At 39.2% G+C, this 18,932-nt stretch overlaps 1 protein-coding gene across 1 annotated transcript in view; it reads left to right on the forward strand.

The window, feature by feature from the left end:
- The first annotated feature begins 4,948 nt into the window (after positions 1 to 4,948).
- Positions 4,949 to 18,932, forward strand: part of klhl14 (kelch-like family member 14) — a 149,398-nt gene continuing 135,414 nt past the window's right edge. Inside the window, exons 1-2 of the mRNA XM_048528522.2 lie at positions 4,949 to 5,626; positions 6,396 to 7,268. Of these exons, the coding sequence (XP_048384479.1) occupies positions 6,418 to 7,268 (851 nt within the window). The 5' untranslated portion in view covers positions 4,949 to 5,626; positions 6,396 to 6,417. The remainder of the gene's footprint in view (positions 5,627 to 6,395; positions 7,269 to 18,932) is intronic.

The raw sequence follows: 18,932 nt of genomic DNA on the forward strand, positions 1-18,932 counted from the left end.
GTGTGATGTCTTGACTTTTACAAAGGCAAAATACTGAGATGCTGAAGATCTGAAATAAAAATGGAAGTGTTGGAGAAATTCAGCAGGTTTGGTAACACATATGATGATAGAAACAAAGTTAGTATTTTAAATCCAATGACTCTTCATTGGAGCAGAGTTCTCTGGCACTTTCCATCATCACTTTCATGTCTAATTCTCTCACAATAAAGGATAACATCCTATTAGCATTCTTGAATACATGCTGTGCCTGCATGTTAATGTTTTGTGATTCAAGCACCAGGAAATCTAGATTCTTCTGTACTTTGGAATGTCATATTCAAGGTCTCAATTGCATCTTGCTGGTGAAGGAGTAATTTGCATGTTTTTTTTTCAATTTAGTATACAGCATTCAATTAAATTAAGAAAACAAATGGATAACACCAACCTTAAGATCTTTGTAAGAACACTTAGGTAATTTGTAAAATCCTATCCACATAATTGCACCTGTAAACTTGTAACCAAAGGCTTCTTGATGCCCATATTATTTTATTCACTATTTCAAGTGCCAGAGAACCCTGTTCCAAAGAAGAGTTATTGGATTTAAAATATTAACACTTTTTCTATCACCACAGGTGTTACCAAACCTGCTGAGTTTCTCCAGCACTTTTATTTCTGCATCTCAGTATTTTGCTTTTATAAAAGTCAGGACATCACACTTCAGTTATACAGGGCATTTCTGATCTCCTTATCCCCTCATGGGATTTGGAATTTAATCTGCAAAGTATTAACTTGGGATACTGGATTACAAATCTAGTGACATTACCATTAGACCACAATCAGCCTTTGGTAGATACTTGGCTCTAAAAACACTAATTAAACCCTAAGAATGATAGTTGATATGGGCAGTGTGGCAATCCTAGGTGATGTGGGGGGGAAAAAATTAGACGGTGTTTAGGAATTGAAATAAAGTTTCTATTTTTATGCAAGTTTTTATAATCTGGAATGCACTGCCTGAAAGGTTGGTGGTGGAAGCAGTGACAATAGCAACTTTCAAAAGGGATTTGTGTGAATACATGAGGCAGAATAATTTGTAGGGCTATGGAAAAAGTGTAGTAAAGTGAAAGTAACTGTGCAGGTTTTTCAAAGAGCCAGCACAGGTACAAGAGACTGAATAGTCTCTTTTTGTGCTGTGTCAATTTATGATTCTATGATTTGGTGTACTTTTGTAACACTGTAGAAGTAGCAAGAACACTTTTCTGTATGAAATCCTATTGCATCATGGCATCAAGAAATCCATGAAAAATAACTTTTACATTCTCATATTTGCCAGTAGATGAAGTCAGTGAGGGTCATTTTCGATTTGCACAGCAAGAGGAGTGACAACATTGAAAGATTTACGCAATTTCTTTCCTTATATTTGAAAGAGCTAGAATTAAAAGCAAAGCCTTATTTCCTCACTCCATTGCAAATATAAATTGATTGTTCTTGAAATTGACCAGAAGAAACTAAATATTCATTTTTACATGAGGATTGAAAAGTGCATTTGGTAGGTATGTGAGACCTGGATGATATGCAAACCAATTATTTGAACACGATGTGCCTTTAATCGTGGCTAATTAAACAACATAAACTTCAGAGGTTTTAGTTCTGGTGAGCATTCTGAACTCTTTAGATGAATTGTAAATTTAACTCATCCATGTACAACTTCACATCGTGAAGGTTTATGAAATGCTACATCATACCAATGTCCCCATCACTTATCACACTGGTAAGAAATAAACTCTAAAAGGGGAATTTTACATCCCTGTGACTGATTCTGCTTTAATTGCTTCAGTATTGTTCCTATGTTTACAATTTCAATGTACTATTTGAGTCATAAGCATGTTTGACTGTGGTTTTAGCTTGCATGGATAGGCTGGGCTATGTGGTCTTTGTTGCATTTTGAAAAAAAACCAGAAAATTGTCAACATTCTATTTTGTTTTCATTGAGGAGTTATGCAATTTGGGTAAAATTATCAAATACTTATAAGAGTACAGACACGGAATGTAGGATCTAGGGTTTCACAGACATTATTTGAATCTGGTATTGTGGTGTTTAGTGACAGGAAATAGAGAATAAAATAAACATACGCACAGTGAACCCCTTAATTACAAGTTCAATATATGTTGGTAGGATTTTAAACATCAAACACGTGCACTTCTGGAGAAGTTAGAAGTAAGGTTAGAATATCTATTAATTTTTGTAAATATTTCTTCTATAATTTTCTGTAGTGTTTTTACATTGTTTCATTAATAAAACACTTTCAGAAGAGAATCTTTGTGAAGTTTTATTTTAGAAAGTAGGCTTAATTTTAGTGCAAAATACAATAATGTGTACACGGTGCCCACAAACCTTAAATACTCAACATGAAACAGAACCAATAGTGACATCAGACAGTTGAACCTTCATAGGCCACAAACAAGATAATGTTGAACTGGCGTTTAGACATATTTTTAAATCAGTCTGTTCAGATGTGTTATGACACACCTTTGGAGCAAGTGGGACTTGAACCCCGGCCTCCTGACTTAAAGCATAGGCATTACCAATTCATCTGGTATTTCCAGGCAATCTCCAGTCCAAGCACTGAACATGCTTGAGTCTACTTAGCTTCCAAAATTCACCAAATCCAGAAAAATCAGGATTTCCATCTTGTATGGCCTTAGTTTTACTGCTGCCTGCAGAAAATTAAGAGAATGAGGACAGTTGACGACATGGAGATGATGAAGAGGGGAATCAGACCCAGACAAGTTTCTGGTGGTAACTCTTGAGAGAAATGTTTGGTCCATTAAAGAGCTTCTTGTTTTATTGTCTTTTCTAAGCAACCTACAAGGATTAAAGGTTGGGCATAAATGAAGGGTTCCTGGTTCAGAGGTAGGGACATTGTCACTGAGCCACAAAAATCCTTCAAGCTTCTGTTTTTTTACACAACTTACCAAGTTACAAAGAAACAGATTAGATTCAATGTCCACCCAAAATCCAAACAGATCTCTATTGATGGGAAGTAACCTCCCAGTTGCTGGGAAAGATACCACTGATATAGTCTTTTAAGAAAAGTATTACTGGTCGCACTCTCATCCACTAAGGCTTTGTGTGAGGTGGGACTTTAGGACAGCAATCTCAGTGCCTTGGAGAACAGCAAGTTCACAATTAGAGGCAGTAAGGCCTTCTGAGTTCAGGACTTTTCAGTTAGTTGATGTTAACATGCAAGAAACATTTTTATGTGTATTGCATAACATGTCAACACTAGTAATTGGAACGATTCCAAACGAAGAAGGAACATTTCATTAGGAACTTCAGTAATGTGAAGAATTTGAAATTGCCTAAATTATTAAAACAGGCAGACCTGCATTAAACCGATAGCAAAAATACTGTACAGACTGGAGCCCGGGATTTGCAGTTGGAACATTTCGAACGATTTCACAAACCACAAACTGAAGACTCTAGGCACTGGCCTAGAACAGGCAGTCACATTTCCGTGACGATCTGACACCTTAGATTTAGAAAAATAATACTTTGCCTACAGCATACGTTTCGTGTTGAGCCCAGTAGGTTAAACGATGCCTAGGAGATTTCTTGACTACTGCCATCGACAACCTCCCCCTCCCACGTAACTGTGTCATTGAATATTTCCGATGCTTATTTAGAAAAAATCAAGAAGTAATAACACTGCCGGCACATATCGACTTATAACCATCCGGATAACACAGTATTGCCGCATTACTAATTCGTCCAAGCATTGGTGTCCATTCAATGTTGACGCGGTACTCCATGTCATTTTCTTAAATTTAAGCCGGCTTGAAGCAATATTAAGAGACATCTATTGTGGGGCATCGCAGCCTATGGACCTCCTGCAGGAGTCACAACCTCAGGAAGCCATTAATCCAAGAAGCCGGAAAAGAACACATTTTATGACTTGAGACATTTATAGGACAAAATAAGTTAGGAACTCACAGATCAATAGGGATCCGCTGCATTCACAATTTTAGACGAGGCATAGTGATGTTGATCTGGAGAGACTGAGGAATTGAACATATATTCTGGGCAAGCTAATGCGGCTGGAATCTATCAACGCTGATTAGTAAAGTTGGTCTATGCAGATAAATGACATCTTATTGGAACTTTAGATTGTAAAAAATATAGCCTGACCTATATTCGAACTGACTGTCGAAGATTTTTTTTAAACGCTGTCGTTAAAAAGTTTCTCTTTTCTATTCTTAAGTGATTAGCATCAGGCATATTTACGTTTTTGCATCAATGCTAATACATCAAACTTAACGAATTTGGTTTGAGGATAATGAAAAACATCAAAAGCAATATAGCAATGTCTCTGAAAACGGGTCTCTTTATTCTAAGGATGCTAACATTACAGCTGGAGCCTTGAAAGCAGTGTGCCATTCATGTAACACACAGGTTCTGCTTTAATATTCCAAGAATATTCAATTCAAAGCGAGGAGACACACTCTTAGTCTGTTTATTTTTGTATTTGCTTGCAATCATTAAAAAGGCCAACTGGTATATATTTTAATGAGCAGGATAAGAGTAGGATAATAACTTGTAGGTTTTAATGTCGTAATGATGTTAGTGCAATATAAGCCAGGCTAATTCATTACTGCCGTGTTGGTTAGACAATGCATGTCATCTTTTGCAATTGAAAGAAGAGGAAGTCTTAATAACAAAAATGTCAGTGTTACCAAGACATTAACAAGACAATCTGGTAATTTCCAACGATCGTAATATCAAGTGGATAATCATCTCTTTGTTTCAATGCATCAACTGTATTAATGGGATAGAATCCCCTGTAATTCATTATAGTAGACAGTACAGTACTGGTTAGTCTGCATGTCATCTTATGCAACTGCACAGGCAATAAAATGGTAAGAAAGTTTGTGCCATCATCTGAAGATTGCTTTGTTCATCCACCTTCATAAATCCATGCATGTAAAAGATGAGCAGAAAAATATTTTGTGGGACAGAGTCTTTTTTTCCCTGTGAGATATTCATTCACCCAGAGAGAGAAGCGTGGTCACAGAATTAGCAGTTTCAGCTCAGCAGAAGTCGCTAGGCTGTGAAGGAAAGAGAAATTGACTAATTAGCAATGCGCACTAAAACTTGACGGTTCTTTATAAAGGGGACTGCTTTTCTAAGATGTTTGACTGCGCAGTCATTTACGCACGACAATTTTACAATAGCCTTGAGCCATAATTTTAAAACTCTCTCCAGCATCCAGCCCCTCCATGGTCACTCTTCACTGGCGATGCACGACCGTTTCTCTTCCCAACCGTGGATTTCCTATTACTCTTGTTACGACTCACTGAATCCCAGGCCCAAGGATAATGATGTGTTGTTTCTTGGTAGCATAATTTGTCACACGTACATTTTTTTGCGAAAGCTGCTCTCAGACTTCTTGCTGTTGCTAATTCTGGAGACAGTATATCAAATGATGAACGACAAAAAAACCTCGCAAGCGTAACTGCTGAAGTTGCAACGCGTGGAGCTTGATCGGATACGGATTTTACTGGGGGATCGAAGCAAAGAGAAAAGGAGAAAAAAATATAAAAGTGGGGGTCTGATCGAAGTGGACGCTAGTTTGCAGCCCAGTGTATACAGGTAAGTTTGTGGCCTCTGTGCATTGATGACGAGTGGGAAACACTGGGGAGATGAGGCTGTGACAGGTGCCTTGCTGAATAAACAGCAATGTAAGATTCCACGGGCAGCAGCTTGATCAAACAAGGGGCTATTGCTATTTTTTTAAAATAAAAGGAGACCCGTGCATGTAACAAACAGCATGGGAGCTCGGTAGCTTTACTTAGTAAGGCATGCTTCTGATTTTTGAAGTTTATTTCTGTTAAGAATCTGACCCCTGACGTGTGTTCTTCCACCTCACCCCCCAACCCCCACCCATACTAAACAACTGTACGGCTCTTCATGGATTAACTGATCGTTTTTCTTAAAAAAAAGGAAACATGAAACTTTAACTATTTCATCTGTGGTCTGTTTTGAGAGCAAATTAGACCTTGAATTCAAACGGCACTGCTGTTTATACCTAATACATTTCTGTAATGTTTACAAGGACAAACATGCAGAGGATGACTTACATTCACATTCATTGTGTGCCGTTTAAAATGTACAAACTGAACAAATGAAATAAGGGAAATTAAATTAAAATGTAGCAGTCGCGCAATCGTTACCGGCTGAGACATTTCGCTTTTAAGATCGATCTTTTTGTAACAACATTGTAACATTTTTTGCATCTTTTTAATGGAGTGCTGGCTTTAGAAATCTTGCTTTTACTTACATGGGAATGTTTGGGTGGGATGGTGGTGGAAGGGGGCGAAATGCCTATTAATCTGACTGTGTGCAATGTGTGCCCTTTCAGGAGGTGCCCAAAGTTAGATACCATGTCAAGATCTGGTGACAGGACGTCCACCTTCGACCCGAGCCACAGTGATAACCTCCTCCATGGCCTCAACCTTCTTTGGAGGAAGCAGTTTTTCTGTGATGTGACTCTGACAGCTCAAAGCCAGCAGTTCCATTGCCACAAAGCGGTGCTGGCTTCCTGTTCCCAGTATTTCCGATCGCTTTTCTCTAACAGCCAGTGCAAAGAGAGCACTAACGAACCGGGCAGCCGGACCCCTTCCTCCCCGGCCGAGGACGTCTCCAGGTCCATCAATAACATTGTGCTCCAGGGCTGCTCGGCCACCGGAGTGTGCCTAGTCTTGGAGTACATCTACACGGCCAACATGACTCTGTCTCTGGACACGGTAGAGGACGTGCTGTCGGTCAGCAAGATCCTCCACATCCCCCCGGTCACTAAACTCTGCGCCCAGTTCCTCAACGACCAGATCTCCATGCAGAACTACAAGCAGATCTGCCAGATCGCAGCCATCCACGGCCTGGACGAGACCAAGAAGCTGGCCAATAAGTATTTCGTGGAGGACATCCTGCTCCTCAATTTCGAGGAGGTGTGTGCCATGATGGACTCGATGCCGCCACCTGTAGAGTCGGAGCTGGCCCTTTTCCAGATGTCCGTGCTCTGGCTCGAACACGATCGGGAGACTCGCATGCAGTACGCCCCGGACCTGATGAAGCGCCTCCGCTTCGCCCTTATCCCCGCCACCGAGCTAGTGGAGAGGGTGCAGTCGGTGGATTTCATGCGCACCGACCCCGTCTGTCAGAAGCTGCTACTGGATGCCATGAACTACCATCTGATGCCCTTCAGGCAGCACTGCCGGCAGAGCTTGGCCAGCAGGTGAGAGACAGCGAGAGAGACAACACCCCCACACACTCTCTGCTCAGCCAGAGTTAGACTGAGAAACCCACTGGGCTCCGGGGGCTGGGGTGGGAGGCAGTGGCTCACTACTGCTTGCTTTATCTCTGCTGGCTTTCCTGATCTCGGGTTATCTGGAAAACCGATTATCAGATGAAGAGCAAGCTAATTTGAATTACTTTAAAAGAAGGGTACTGTGGATTAGCTAAGTAACGGGGCATTTGAGGCTCGTCAGTAAGCAAGCCCATGAAGTTGACTTCGGAAGGAAGGATCAACTCACAAATTAACTTTCTCCCCGTAACAGGGCAATTCCAATCTTCAGCGGCCACAAGAGTCCGCTTCTGTTAAACGTCGTCAACAAGTAATCCATTCTTTTAGCCGCCCTCCCTACCCAACACACATTCCCTGTTGAGTTTGTTGCAAATGAGACAAGATGACTGTGGCATTAATTTAGTAACCGGCAGCAAAACGCGGGTGCGGTTGAAGCGCAGCATAGTAACTCAACTCGCCCTCCCCATCAAACAAACAAAATATATCCGGGGACAAGTTAAGAACCCTTCTTCTACATTCTCTAACCTGAAAGCATTTGCCCAATTTGTCCTTTAACAGGGTGTTCCAGTTGAATAGTCTCGCGTTCATATTTCCTCTTTACCCCAGCGTGTGGTGGGACTCATGAATAAATAACCTGGGCTTTCAGTAGTCAACTATATATAGGTTGAATTTCCATGATGTGACTAGTGTTGAATGAATCCCGCTCAACTCCAAGTGGCTCTGGAGGCCCATATGTTGAATTGATATTGGTGCTTTAATCATAGCATAAATTATTTGAAATAGTTTTGAGGCACTAACGAAAGACAATTAGTGCTATAAATTTATAGCAAAACACAACTGCTAAAATGCAGTGTACTCTACAAAATAGCCACGTATATAGCTGACCTGAATTGTTAGTGTTAGACCAGCTTTTCATCTTCGTTATTGTTTATTTCCTTTCTGTGACTCATCATCAGTATTAGATCTGAGGCAGAAAAATGAATCCTTCTGAGGTTTAATCATAATCCTTCTGTGTTATATACATCATGTGATATATTTCCTAGTAATGCATTGCTGAAAGAAACATGATAATAGTACACTGATACACTAGCTGAAGGCACATAGTATCATGTGACACTGAATCTTCAAGTCGATTTCATCACCATTGTTAGTCTTCCAGCTACAACATTTACTGTTGTTCCTACACTGATGGCCTGCATAGTTATATTTGTAAGACAATTTAATACACTAAAAATAAAACCAACCACATTCAAAAAGAATGACAAAGTCTGATTAAAAACTATATTCCTGTACCATCAATTTGAGTTTAGTAGCAGTTTGTGAAAGTATGTTTGTAACTTATAGTTGAAATCAAATATCTTTTAATTAGCCTTCCTGTTTATGTAATTTCAATCAAACATTCATTTGATTAAGACAAAAATAGTCTTAATATTAATTAGATGACTCTATGAAGGAAGTTGAAAGCAAAGTATGCCCAGGCACTTACTTAGCATAATCCAGTCTTGAATATAACCTTCAGACTTCACGCTGCAGTATTCTATTCATTGACAACTCATTTTAAATATTATTTTGTCTTGCACCATGACTCCGAAAATAAGAAATCATTTTCACCGTTTTGACACCAATGTGTTGTATGAATTATTAGATCATTGTAAAATCAAAGTCAGTGGCGTGATTGACTAACAGATTGCTGTAATAGTGTAGGATCTTTCATCCTCAGCTCTATTTAACTGTTGAACCTGGTTCAACAGTAACTGGTATTCACCCCCACACAGCACAATAGAATTGATTTCAATTTTTTTAAAAGCATTTTAACTGGAAATGAAACAAAGTCATGTACTGGAGTATTACTAAATTAGTTTTTCCTTTTGAATGTAAAATTAATTGAATGTAAAACAGCACTGCAGTGTGGATGAACAGCATATTGGGGCACAAAAAGGCAATGACGTTTGGGATTGCATCTTTGATCTTCCACTTGCCAAGTCTCCATTGTGTGCCATACTGCTGTGGAAAGCACCGAATTGGGGGTAACTATCATAGGGAGGGAAAATTAGAGAGAGTGCACACTCTGTAACCACTGCACTGAAGTTCCTGGTGGTCTGTGTTCCATTCATACACACCTGATAACAGGTCAGAGCACAGGCAATGCATCTCACGCAGGTGTTAGGCAAATAGGCAAGGTGGAAAATACTTTACAAAAGCTTTATCCTTAAAATAAAAGGAATCTAATAACTATAATCACTATGGTAACCCCACTTGTCTCCCAAGTGTACACATGCCTGCTGGTTCATTATTATCTAATTGCATGGGTGATAGTGTTATTTTCAGTATTCTCAATACAGTGATAACTACCTGCAGTGATGCTAAAACATACTTTTCCCACAGGTAGTTATCCCATATCTGGCAGCAGTGTTTGGCACATTGTTGAACAGATTCAAACAGTCCTGTTGCATTGTCAACAGCTTTTCAGAACAGTCATTGTATTTTTTTTCAAACACTGAAAAAAGTGATATATATCATTCCATCTATGAAAATAATGAAAAAACACTACAAGCAAGAACTATGTATATGAAACAAAATCAACTTCTGGACCACACATTCCTCAGTTTAATTCACTTTAATGCCACAAAAGCATAACTCACTTATCCTTGCATCATTAGTCAGGCATTTTTCTTTCGTACTCATGGATTTATATCACTAATGCATTGCCAGGGTTGTGAAACATAGTATTTATTATCTGAGGCAGCTTAAAAGAGCATTTAGTGGGTCACCTTTTTCATTAGAATTAACTTTTTCTGATTCAAAATTGTGCTGATTCTATCAATGTTCACTTGTAAGATTAACAATGAATAAATACTTAAAACAATGTTCCATTAAATTTTGAGATATTAAAATATTATTTAGTGGGAATAGCTTGAGAAACTTCTTTATTTATTTGCAAGTTGAATGTTATTGGCAAGGCCTGTTTTTCTTACCAATACTTGAACTTGAGAACATAATGATGAGCTGCCTTTGTGAATTTGCTTGGTGAAAGCACCTCTGGTGGGGAGGTGTTTCCAGGATTTTGACTTGATACCAATTAAGAATGGCAGTATAGCTCCAAGTCAGTATGTGTGCGACTTGAAAGAGAATTTGCATGTGGTACTGTCCCAATATTCTGCTGACATTATTTTTCTAGTGTGTGGTGGCCATAAATTTAGAAATTTCATACAGAGAGAATTTAGCATTTTCTGCAGGGCTTCTTGCAGACAGTACACACTGCTGCCACTGTGCACCACTGTAGTGGAGGCAATTAATACTTAAGATGGTGCATGGAGTGTTAATCAAGTGAATTGGCTTGTATTGGATCGTGTTAAGCTTTTAAGTGTTGCTGTTGATCAACAAAGATGATGTTAACAAAGATGTTAATCCCTCCGGAAAGACCTCAGTGTATCCCTCTCCCACTGCAGCCCTCTTAAATCCGTCTGGAAAGACCTCAGTGTATTCCTCTCCCACTGCAACCCTCTTAAAAGATTGGCAGTTCCTACTATCTAAATGTTGCTGTTGTTGCACTGACCAAGGCAAGTGGATAATATTCCATGATATTCCTGACTTACGATGTGTGAATGGTGAAAAGCCTTTGGGGAGTCAGGCAATGTGTTAGACATCACAGAATATAGCCATCATACTTATATGGATGGTCCAGATAATTTTCTGGTTAATAGCGATCCAAGGATTTGGTGATAGAGAGGTAGGGAGGTGAGAGGTAATTAGGATATTTAACAATAACAATGCCATTGCAAGTCAATGGGAGATAGTGATGTTCTCTCTTGTCAGAGATGCTCATTGCCTGCCACTTTTATCGTGTGAATGTTACTTGACAGAAAACCAGGGAGAGTTGTAGGCTGTCAAATGGGTAACATTGAACTTCAAAAGGATGTTGACACATTGATGGAGTGGCAGGATAGATGGCACATGAAATTCAATGTGTACAGTTGTGAGGTGTTGCACTTCAGTACAAAGAACATGAACAGACAACATAAAATAAAGGGTACTATTCTAAAGGTGTGTGGGAGCAGAGAAGTCTGGGTGTGTATGTACAAAATTCATTAAAGATGGTGAGACAGATAGGCAGACTTGTTAATAAAGCACACAACATTCTAGGCTTCAGAAATGGAGACATTGTGTATAAGACCATTGATATGTCAATATTAGATACTGTTTAAACTTCAGCAAAGTATTGTGTGCACTTCTGGATACCGAACTAAGGGAAGGATGTGAATGCATTGGAGAGATGGTGGGACAGATTTGTTTTGAACAATCCCAGTGATGAGACACTACAATTATAAGGAAAGATTGGCGAGGTTGAAACTATTTTCCTTAGAGAAAAGAATAAGGGAGATTTGATAGGAGTTATACAAAATCCAGCCAAACAACAAAAAATTTTCTGCTACTTTAATCAATTTCAAATTTGCTAGGACTCTTAAGAGCATAAGAAGTCGGAGTGAGATTAGGCTATTTGACTTCTTAAACATTCCCTGTCATTCAAAAAATCATGGCAAATCCAATTCTGATTACAGCCATCCATTACCCTCGATTGCCTCACAGATTACTAATCTATCCATCTCATCCCAGGATCCATTGATCACTATGAATGAAATTTAAGACAATTAACAAGCCCTGAGAAAAAAAAAATTCTGCATGACAGTCTCAAAAGGGAGAGTTTGTATTCTTGTATTATTCTCACCCGTAGTTCTAGTCTCCCCAACAAATGGAACTGTTCTCATGGTATTCCTCCTTCAGAATTATATGTGCTTTGATAAGATCATCCATCATTTATTGAAACTCCAGTGAGCATAGGGTCAATCTACTGAACCTTTTCTTCATGCCTAACTACATTAAATGCTACTTTGCTATCATGGACAATCTCTCCTATCACATTTCTGGAATTCAGCTTTTTTGTCCACGACTGGAATGACCTTTGTAGCCAAATAGCCCTGGCCGAACACAAATCGAACATATGAGTGGCCTATTGCTAGGTAATTTACATTTAATGGCACTGCCAATTCTATCTTGTACCATTTTGTTGTCAATTGAGATTAAATTGACTATGGTATGGTATGTGGCCATTTTGGAGATGGTACATTCTGGTCCAATTGTTCGTATGTCAGGCGGATGCTGGGTGTGAGCGAACTATGACCTGATCCATTAGTTGTGGGGTCACTGGAGTCCACCTATAGCTGCTGCTTCCACTGTTTAGTATGCATGTAGTCGTGTTTAAAACGTAAAAACTAGCAGATAGCAGCTGGAACAGGTCATTCGGCCTCTCAAAGTTGCTCCATCATTCAATAACATCATGGCTAACTTATTTCTACTTCTCAGTATGTCCATAAGACAATAAGACCATACGACATAGGAGTGGAAGTAAGGCCATTCGGCCCATCAAGTCCACTCCGCTATTTAAATCATGGCTGATGGGCATTTCAACACCACTTCCCTGCACTCACCCTGTAGCCCTTGATTCCTTTTGAGATCAAGAATTTGTTGATCTCTGCCTTGAACGCATCCAACATCCCGGCCTCCACTGCACTCTGTGGCAAAGAATTCCTCAAGCTTTTTACAGGTTACTAAAGTGTGGAAAAAAAGTTGAAAATTTGAAGTAAAAAGAAACTGTTCACAATCTAAAATCATTCCAATTAGGTTTGCATCTGAAAGAGGCCCGAAATGCTCAATGTCCTATTTCAGATTCTGACTCACCTAAACATTTTAAAATGTTTGTTATTAACTCATCCATCTCAGCATTTCTCACTATTTGGTCACTACCAATACTGCATCTCCTGGGTGCCATTTGCTATTATTTGAGAAATTAATTGTTCTTGCTTATTCATTTTTTTTAAACAAAATCGAAAAAGCTAAGACAGTAATGTGTCTAACAGTGAATTTAATATTGCTTCAAACCATTCAGAATAGTACAAATTAAGTTCAAAGTCTAAACCCAAGCATGCATGGAGGAAATCATGAGCATACTTATCTAAGCTTACTCATGTAACCTGGCTTTGATGGCATAAAATTTTTTCTGCTGCAATGTATCTCTTTTTATACTATTACATTTTATAACCTAGCTCCTGCTGGATTTTATACCAATAGAGATTTTTATGCAAGGTAAAGCTTTGAACAGATTGTTGAACTGCAATGAGGGGCCTGTCTTATCACACCATACCACTACTTCCTTTCATTGCTTTTCCCAAGTTTCAGTCTTTTATGAAAACCTTCAAATGTCTAGCTCTGTAGCAACAGGAACCCATAACCTTTTTTACGTTGCCGTAATCTCTCTTACACTTCCTCCCACACTGTGATCAAAAACTTGTGTGTTTCAGCTTAACCTGTTTACCTTAATATTATTCAACTAGATTGCTTACTTTTACTAGGCAAGCAATGGCCTAGTTGTTTTATCATTAGGCTATTAATCCAGAGGCCCAGGAAACGTTGAGTTCAATTCCTGCCATGGCAGATGGCGGAATTCGAATTCAACAAAAACGTGGAATTAGGTGTCTTCAGATTGTGGATATCCTAATATCCTTTAGGGAAGGAAATCTACCGTCCGCTCCTGGTCAGGACTGCATATATGTCCAGATGCAAATCAATGACTCTTAACTGCCTTCTGGAATGGCCTAACAAGCCACTCCATTGTAACAATCACTAGAAAATCTTAAAAAAAAGAAATGGACCTGGGTGCATAATATAACATAGACCACAGCACCAACTAACAGGGAATACTGTGTTGACACTAAAGTCTACCTAATGCACCTAAGTCCACCATAACTTTATTAATCTGTTCCAGATCTAACCCATTTAGCATCATGGTAGTGCTACACTACACAATGGAGGATGTCCTCAGTGCAAAGCTGTGGTGATCAGTCCTTCCAATACTCTTATGGATAGATGCAGCTGAAAGAGATAGATTGGTAAGGAAGATGTTAAATAGGTTTATCTCCCTGCTGCTGGCACAACTTAGCAAATGTATCCCCAGCACTCAGCAAGTTTGGGCAAAAATGTCACAACTGAGCCTGTCCGGTGAAGGGCATGGAAATTCCTCACCCACAGTTCATTTTGTATCCTTGCCACCCTGAGTATTTCTTCCCATTAATATTCATAACAACGGAGCACTGATTCATCAGCTGAAGAAAATTGATGTGTTGTATTCAACTGGAGCTGATTTTTAAATTCATTTTGTGGGATGTGGGCATCACTCGCTGACCAACATTTATTTCCTCTCTTTAGTTCCCCTGAGAAGGTGGTGGTTCGCTGCCTTCTTGAGCTGCTGCAGTCCACCTGCTGTGGGTTGACACACAATGCCATTAGGGAGGGAATTCCAGGATTTGGATCCAGCGACAACAAAGAAACACTGCCTTTCCTTGCCCATAGTAGACCTAAATCCAGAGGCAATGTTGAGGCCACCTTTGGTCACTGCTGCCCAACTGTAAAATGCAATGCCACTACTTCTGCAAAGTTGCTCCTGCCTGTGGGACAGATCATACATAAAAATGGTGATGGGAGTGTCTGGGATGGTGATTCTGTCAGTTTGTTGCTTGACTGGATACAAAATTGGCTTTACAGTAGGAGACAGAGGGTAATGGCAGAGAGTTGTTTTTTTCAGACTGGAGGTCTGTGATCAGCGATGTATCACAGGGATCTGAACTGGGTCCACTTTTGTTTGTCATTTATATAAATGATTTGGATAACAATACAGGTGGCATGGTTAGTAACTTTGCTGATGATGCCAAAATTGGCGTTATAATGGACAGTGAAGAAGGTTATCTAAGATTACAAAGAGATCATTATCAATTCGGCCAATGTGCTGAGGAATGGCAGATGGAGTTTAATTTGGTGAAATGTGAGGTATGGCATTTTGATCAAACAAACAAGGGGAGGACATACAATTAGTGTTGGGACATACAATTAGCGTAATGTTGTAAAACAGGGGTTTGAAATTTGTATCACAGACAGCGTGGATAAGAAGATGTTTAACAAGCTTGCCTTCATTGCTCAGATCTTTGAGTATAACAGTTGGGACATCTTGACGAGGTTTTTCAGGATGTTGGTGAGGCCCCTTCTGGAGTACTGTGTGCAGTTCTAGTTGCCCTGTTACAGGAACAATGTCATTAAACTGGAGAGGGTTCAGAAAAGATCCATTAGGATGCTGCTGGGATTGGAGTGTTTGAGTTACAAATATATACTGGATAGGCTGGGATTTTTTTCACTGAGTGTAGGAGATTGAGGGGTGACTTTACGGAAATTTATAAAATCATGAGGGACACAGGTAAGGTGAGTAGAAAAGGTCTTTTTCCCTAACATGGGGGATTTTAAAATTAGCAGGCATACTTTTAACGTGAGAGGAAAAGATTTAAAGACGACATGGGGGGGGCACATTTTTACACAGAGAATGGTTAGTGTGTGGAATGAACTGCCAGAGGAAGCGATGGATGCATGTACAGTAGCAATGTTTAAAAGGCATTTAGATGAGGACATGAATAGGAAAGATTTGGATGGATATGGGCCAAACACAGGCAGTGGGACTAGTTTAGTTTGGGAACACGGTCAGTGTGGATTAGTTGGGCTGAAGGGTCTATTTCCATGTTGTACAACTCTATGACTAGTTTGTAGGGGCAGCTTTCCTTTAAGGATTGACTGGAGAGTGTCCTTTGCCTTTGACATTACTAAAGTGGATCATTTGCCCACTTTAATTCTTGTTTGATTGCTTCTGTGACAGTTTGATAAAACTCAATGGATTGCTTGGCACTAAATAAGGACAGTTCATTGTCAGCCGTTGCAGTCACATTTAGACCAGAGAGGGAAGAATAATTTTTATGACAATCCAGTAGCCCCATGATCTATTGCACATCCCTAATTTCTCTTGAGAAGACAGTAGTGTCTTCTTGAGCTGCTGCAGTAAATATTATGTTTGTCACCTATAGGAGGTATCTACCCATGCATTCACTGTCCTTGTCCTTCCATGTGACGTAAGTCCTGGGTTTGCAACGTGCTATCTAAGGAACCTGGCTGAATTGCTGCAGTCTATCTTGTAGGTGGTGCAGACTACTAACACTGGGCGGTAGAGAAAGTGAATGTCGCAGTCATTAGCGTGAGATTGCACCATCATCTGGATGGTGTCAAGCCTTTTCAATGTTATTGGAGTTGCAGTCATCCAGGCAAGTGATGAGTAGTCACCCATACTCCTCCCCTGTGGGTGGTGGATAGCCTTTGAGGAGTCAGGTGATTTCTTCACTCCAGAATTCCCGACCTGCTTTGTAACTACAATACTGGAATGATTAGTTCAGTTTGGTTTATGGTCAGTTGAAAGCACCAGGATGTTGATAGTGGGGGATTCATCAATGGTAAATCCACTAAATGGTAGGGATGGTAGTAAGATTTTGGCTTCTTGGAGGTGGTCATTGACTGATACTTTTGTGATGAAAATATTACATGTCAGTTATCTGTCCAAGCCTGATTTTTGTCCAGTTCTTGCTGTATATGGACATGGACCGATACAGTATCTGAGGAGTTGCAAATGATGCTCAATATGGTGCAATTAAGTGACCATTCTGACCTCTGACCTTATGATAGAGGGAAGGTCATTGATATAGCAGCTGAAGATAGTTGGGCCAAGGGCACTACTCTGAGGAGCCAAGATGACTGATCTTCAACAACCACAACCATCAAGCTTTGTACAAGGCATTACTCCAAATAAAGTCAGTTTTCCCCGATTCCTATTGACTCCAGTTTTGCAAGGACCTATGTTGTCATATTCAGTTAAATGCTGTCTTGATCTCAAGGGCAGTCTCTCTTTTATAGTGTTTGATGAAACATTCTTCATAGACTGGTCAAGGAGAAAGCAAAATCAAGCACTGTCTGCATGCTTAGACTTCATAGAAACACTGGTCATAATAATCAATATTAAATGCTGTTGTACTTGCACTGCACATTGGATTTCATGTTGATATCTTCATTAGCAATAGACAATGCAGTATATTGTTCAGATCGAAGTCTGTCACTCCTGGTCAGACTTTTTAATCGTGCTTTAAGTAATGAACACACTCTGAAGAAGTTTTAGTATTCAGTTGGACTGTTGCAATATAATTCTTCTTGAACAGTTTTCTAGACTTTGTATTTATAGATATTTAGTTTGCTTATTTAAGAATTAGATCATCTTTTGAATGGAGGAGTTCAGTGACTTGTGTATTTAAGACAATAGCAACTCCTTCGCAAATGAGCTCTCATTGAAAGTTTCCATAGCTACCTGGTTCCGCTACATTCATAAACAACCTATAGGTACAAACCTCATAGATAGTAAGAACTGCTGATGCTGGAGTCAGAGATAGCACAGTGTAGAGCCGGAGGAATACAGCAGGCCGGGCAATATCAGAGAAGCAGGAAAGCTGATGCTTTGAGTCAGAACCCTTCTTCAGAACAATACAGTATGCTTGTGGGCTGCTGTGTTCCTTCAGCTCTACACTGTTATATATGTACAAACCTACAGACTGTCCTGCAAGTTGACATTTTTATTGAAGTGTCTCCTCACCGGGGTCTTACTTGTTATTTAAATGAAAAACAGATGAAAAGTTGTTACAAGGTTGACAAACAGAATTTGTTTCTCATCGGACTGTTGTCTGTGTGTCACACGATCTAATGTTCTACTCAACTGCAAGAGAAATGCGTTAACCTGATTGATATTAGATTTGATTTCCTGTGCTGAAGCTGTTCAAAATCTTAGGAATCATGCTTTCCACACTTGCCATTCTAATCTATCAAAATGGATCTGAAAGTTTTATTTGTTCCACTGGAAGAATTTGTATAGGAAAATTTTCTTTTAATAATTTGATTGTTGATAGACACCTGAAATTGTTGACGATCTTCTTGATTTGCCTGTGATCTTGATTTTTTTTACTCTATATACATTTTATGGCCTGATTGTTTTCTTTGTTGATTACATTTGTTATTGTGTTCTAGTTGTAAAGATTACTGTTGACACACAAAAACTGCAAGCTGTCAAATTTTCTGCTGTTTTAACTACTGCTTTTAATGTAAAGTTTGGTTCTCCTTTAACAATATAGCTTCTCAATAGAGATGAATTGAAGATATTCCAAGATGGCTGAAGATTTTCCCGAAAAAAATCTATGGGTAGAAAATTTCTCAAAATGGCTTCGCTTAATACGTGTTTTTTTTGCCTTTATTTAGGATGTTGGCCACGATGTTGTGCCAATGTTCAGTGTGTCCTAGATATTTTCTTTCAAATTCAATACAGTTAAGTTCATTTTCATGAATTTTTGATTTATCCAGTTTTTCATACTTTGTTGAGTGAAATTGATAAAATTTCTTATTTTGAAATAAAACTTTGAATTTCCCATTCACCTCCTGAAAATAATGAAAACTGCAGCATCTTCACTGTTAGTGCTTTGTACTTCAAATTGCAAGGATAATTTTAACTGTGGTTTTTTTTTCCCTTTCTCCAATCTACTCTGATTAAATCTGTACATGAAGAATGGTCTTAACTCACTGTTGTTAACTTTTCTGTTGAGGAAATAGTCCAAAATCTTGTGAATTCACTGTTATAAATCT

This window comes from Stegostoma tigrinum, chromosome 5 (genome assembly GCF_030684315.1).
Source record: "Stegostoma tigrinum isolate sSteTig4 chromosome 5, sSteTig4.hap1, whole genome shotgun sequence".
In the NCBI taxonomy this organism is placed as follows: domain Eukaryota; kingdom Metazoa; phylum Chordata; class Chondrichthyes; order Orectolobiformes; family Stegostomatidae; genus Stegostoma; species Stegostoma tigrinum.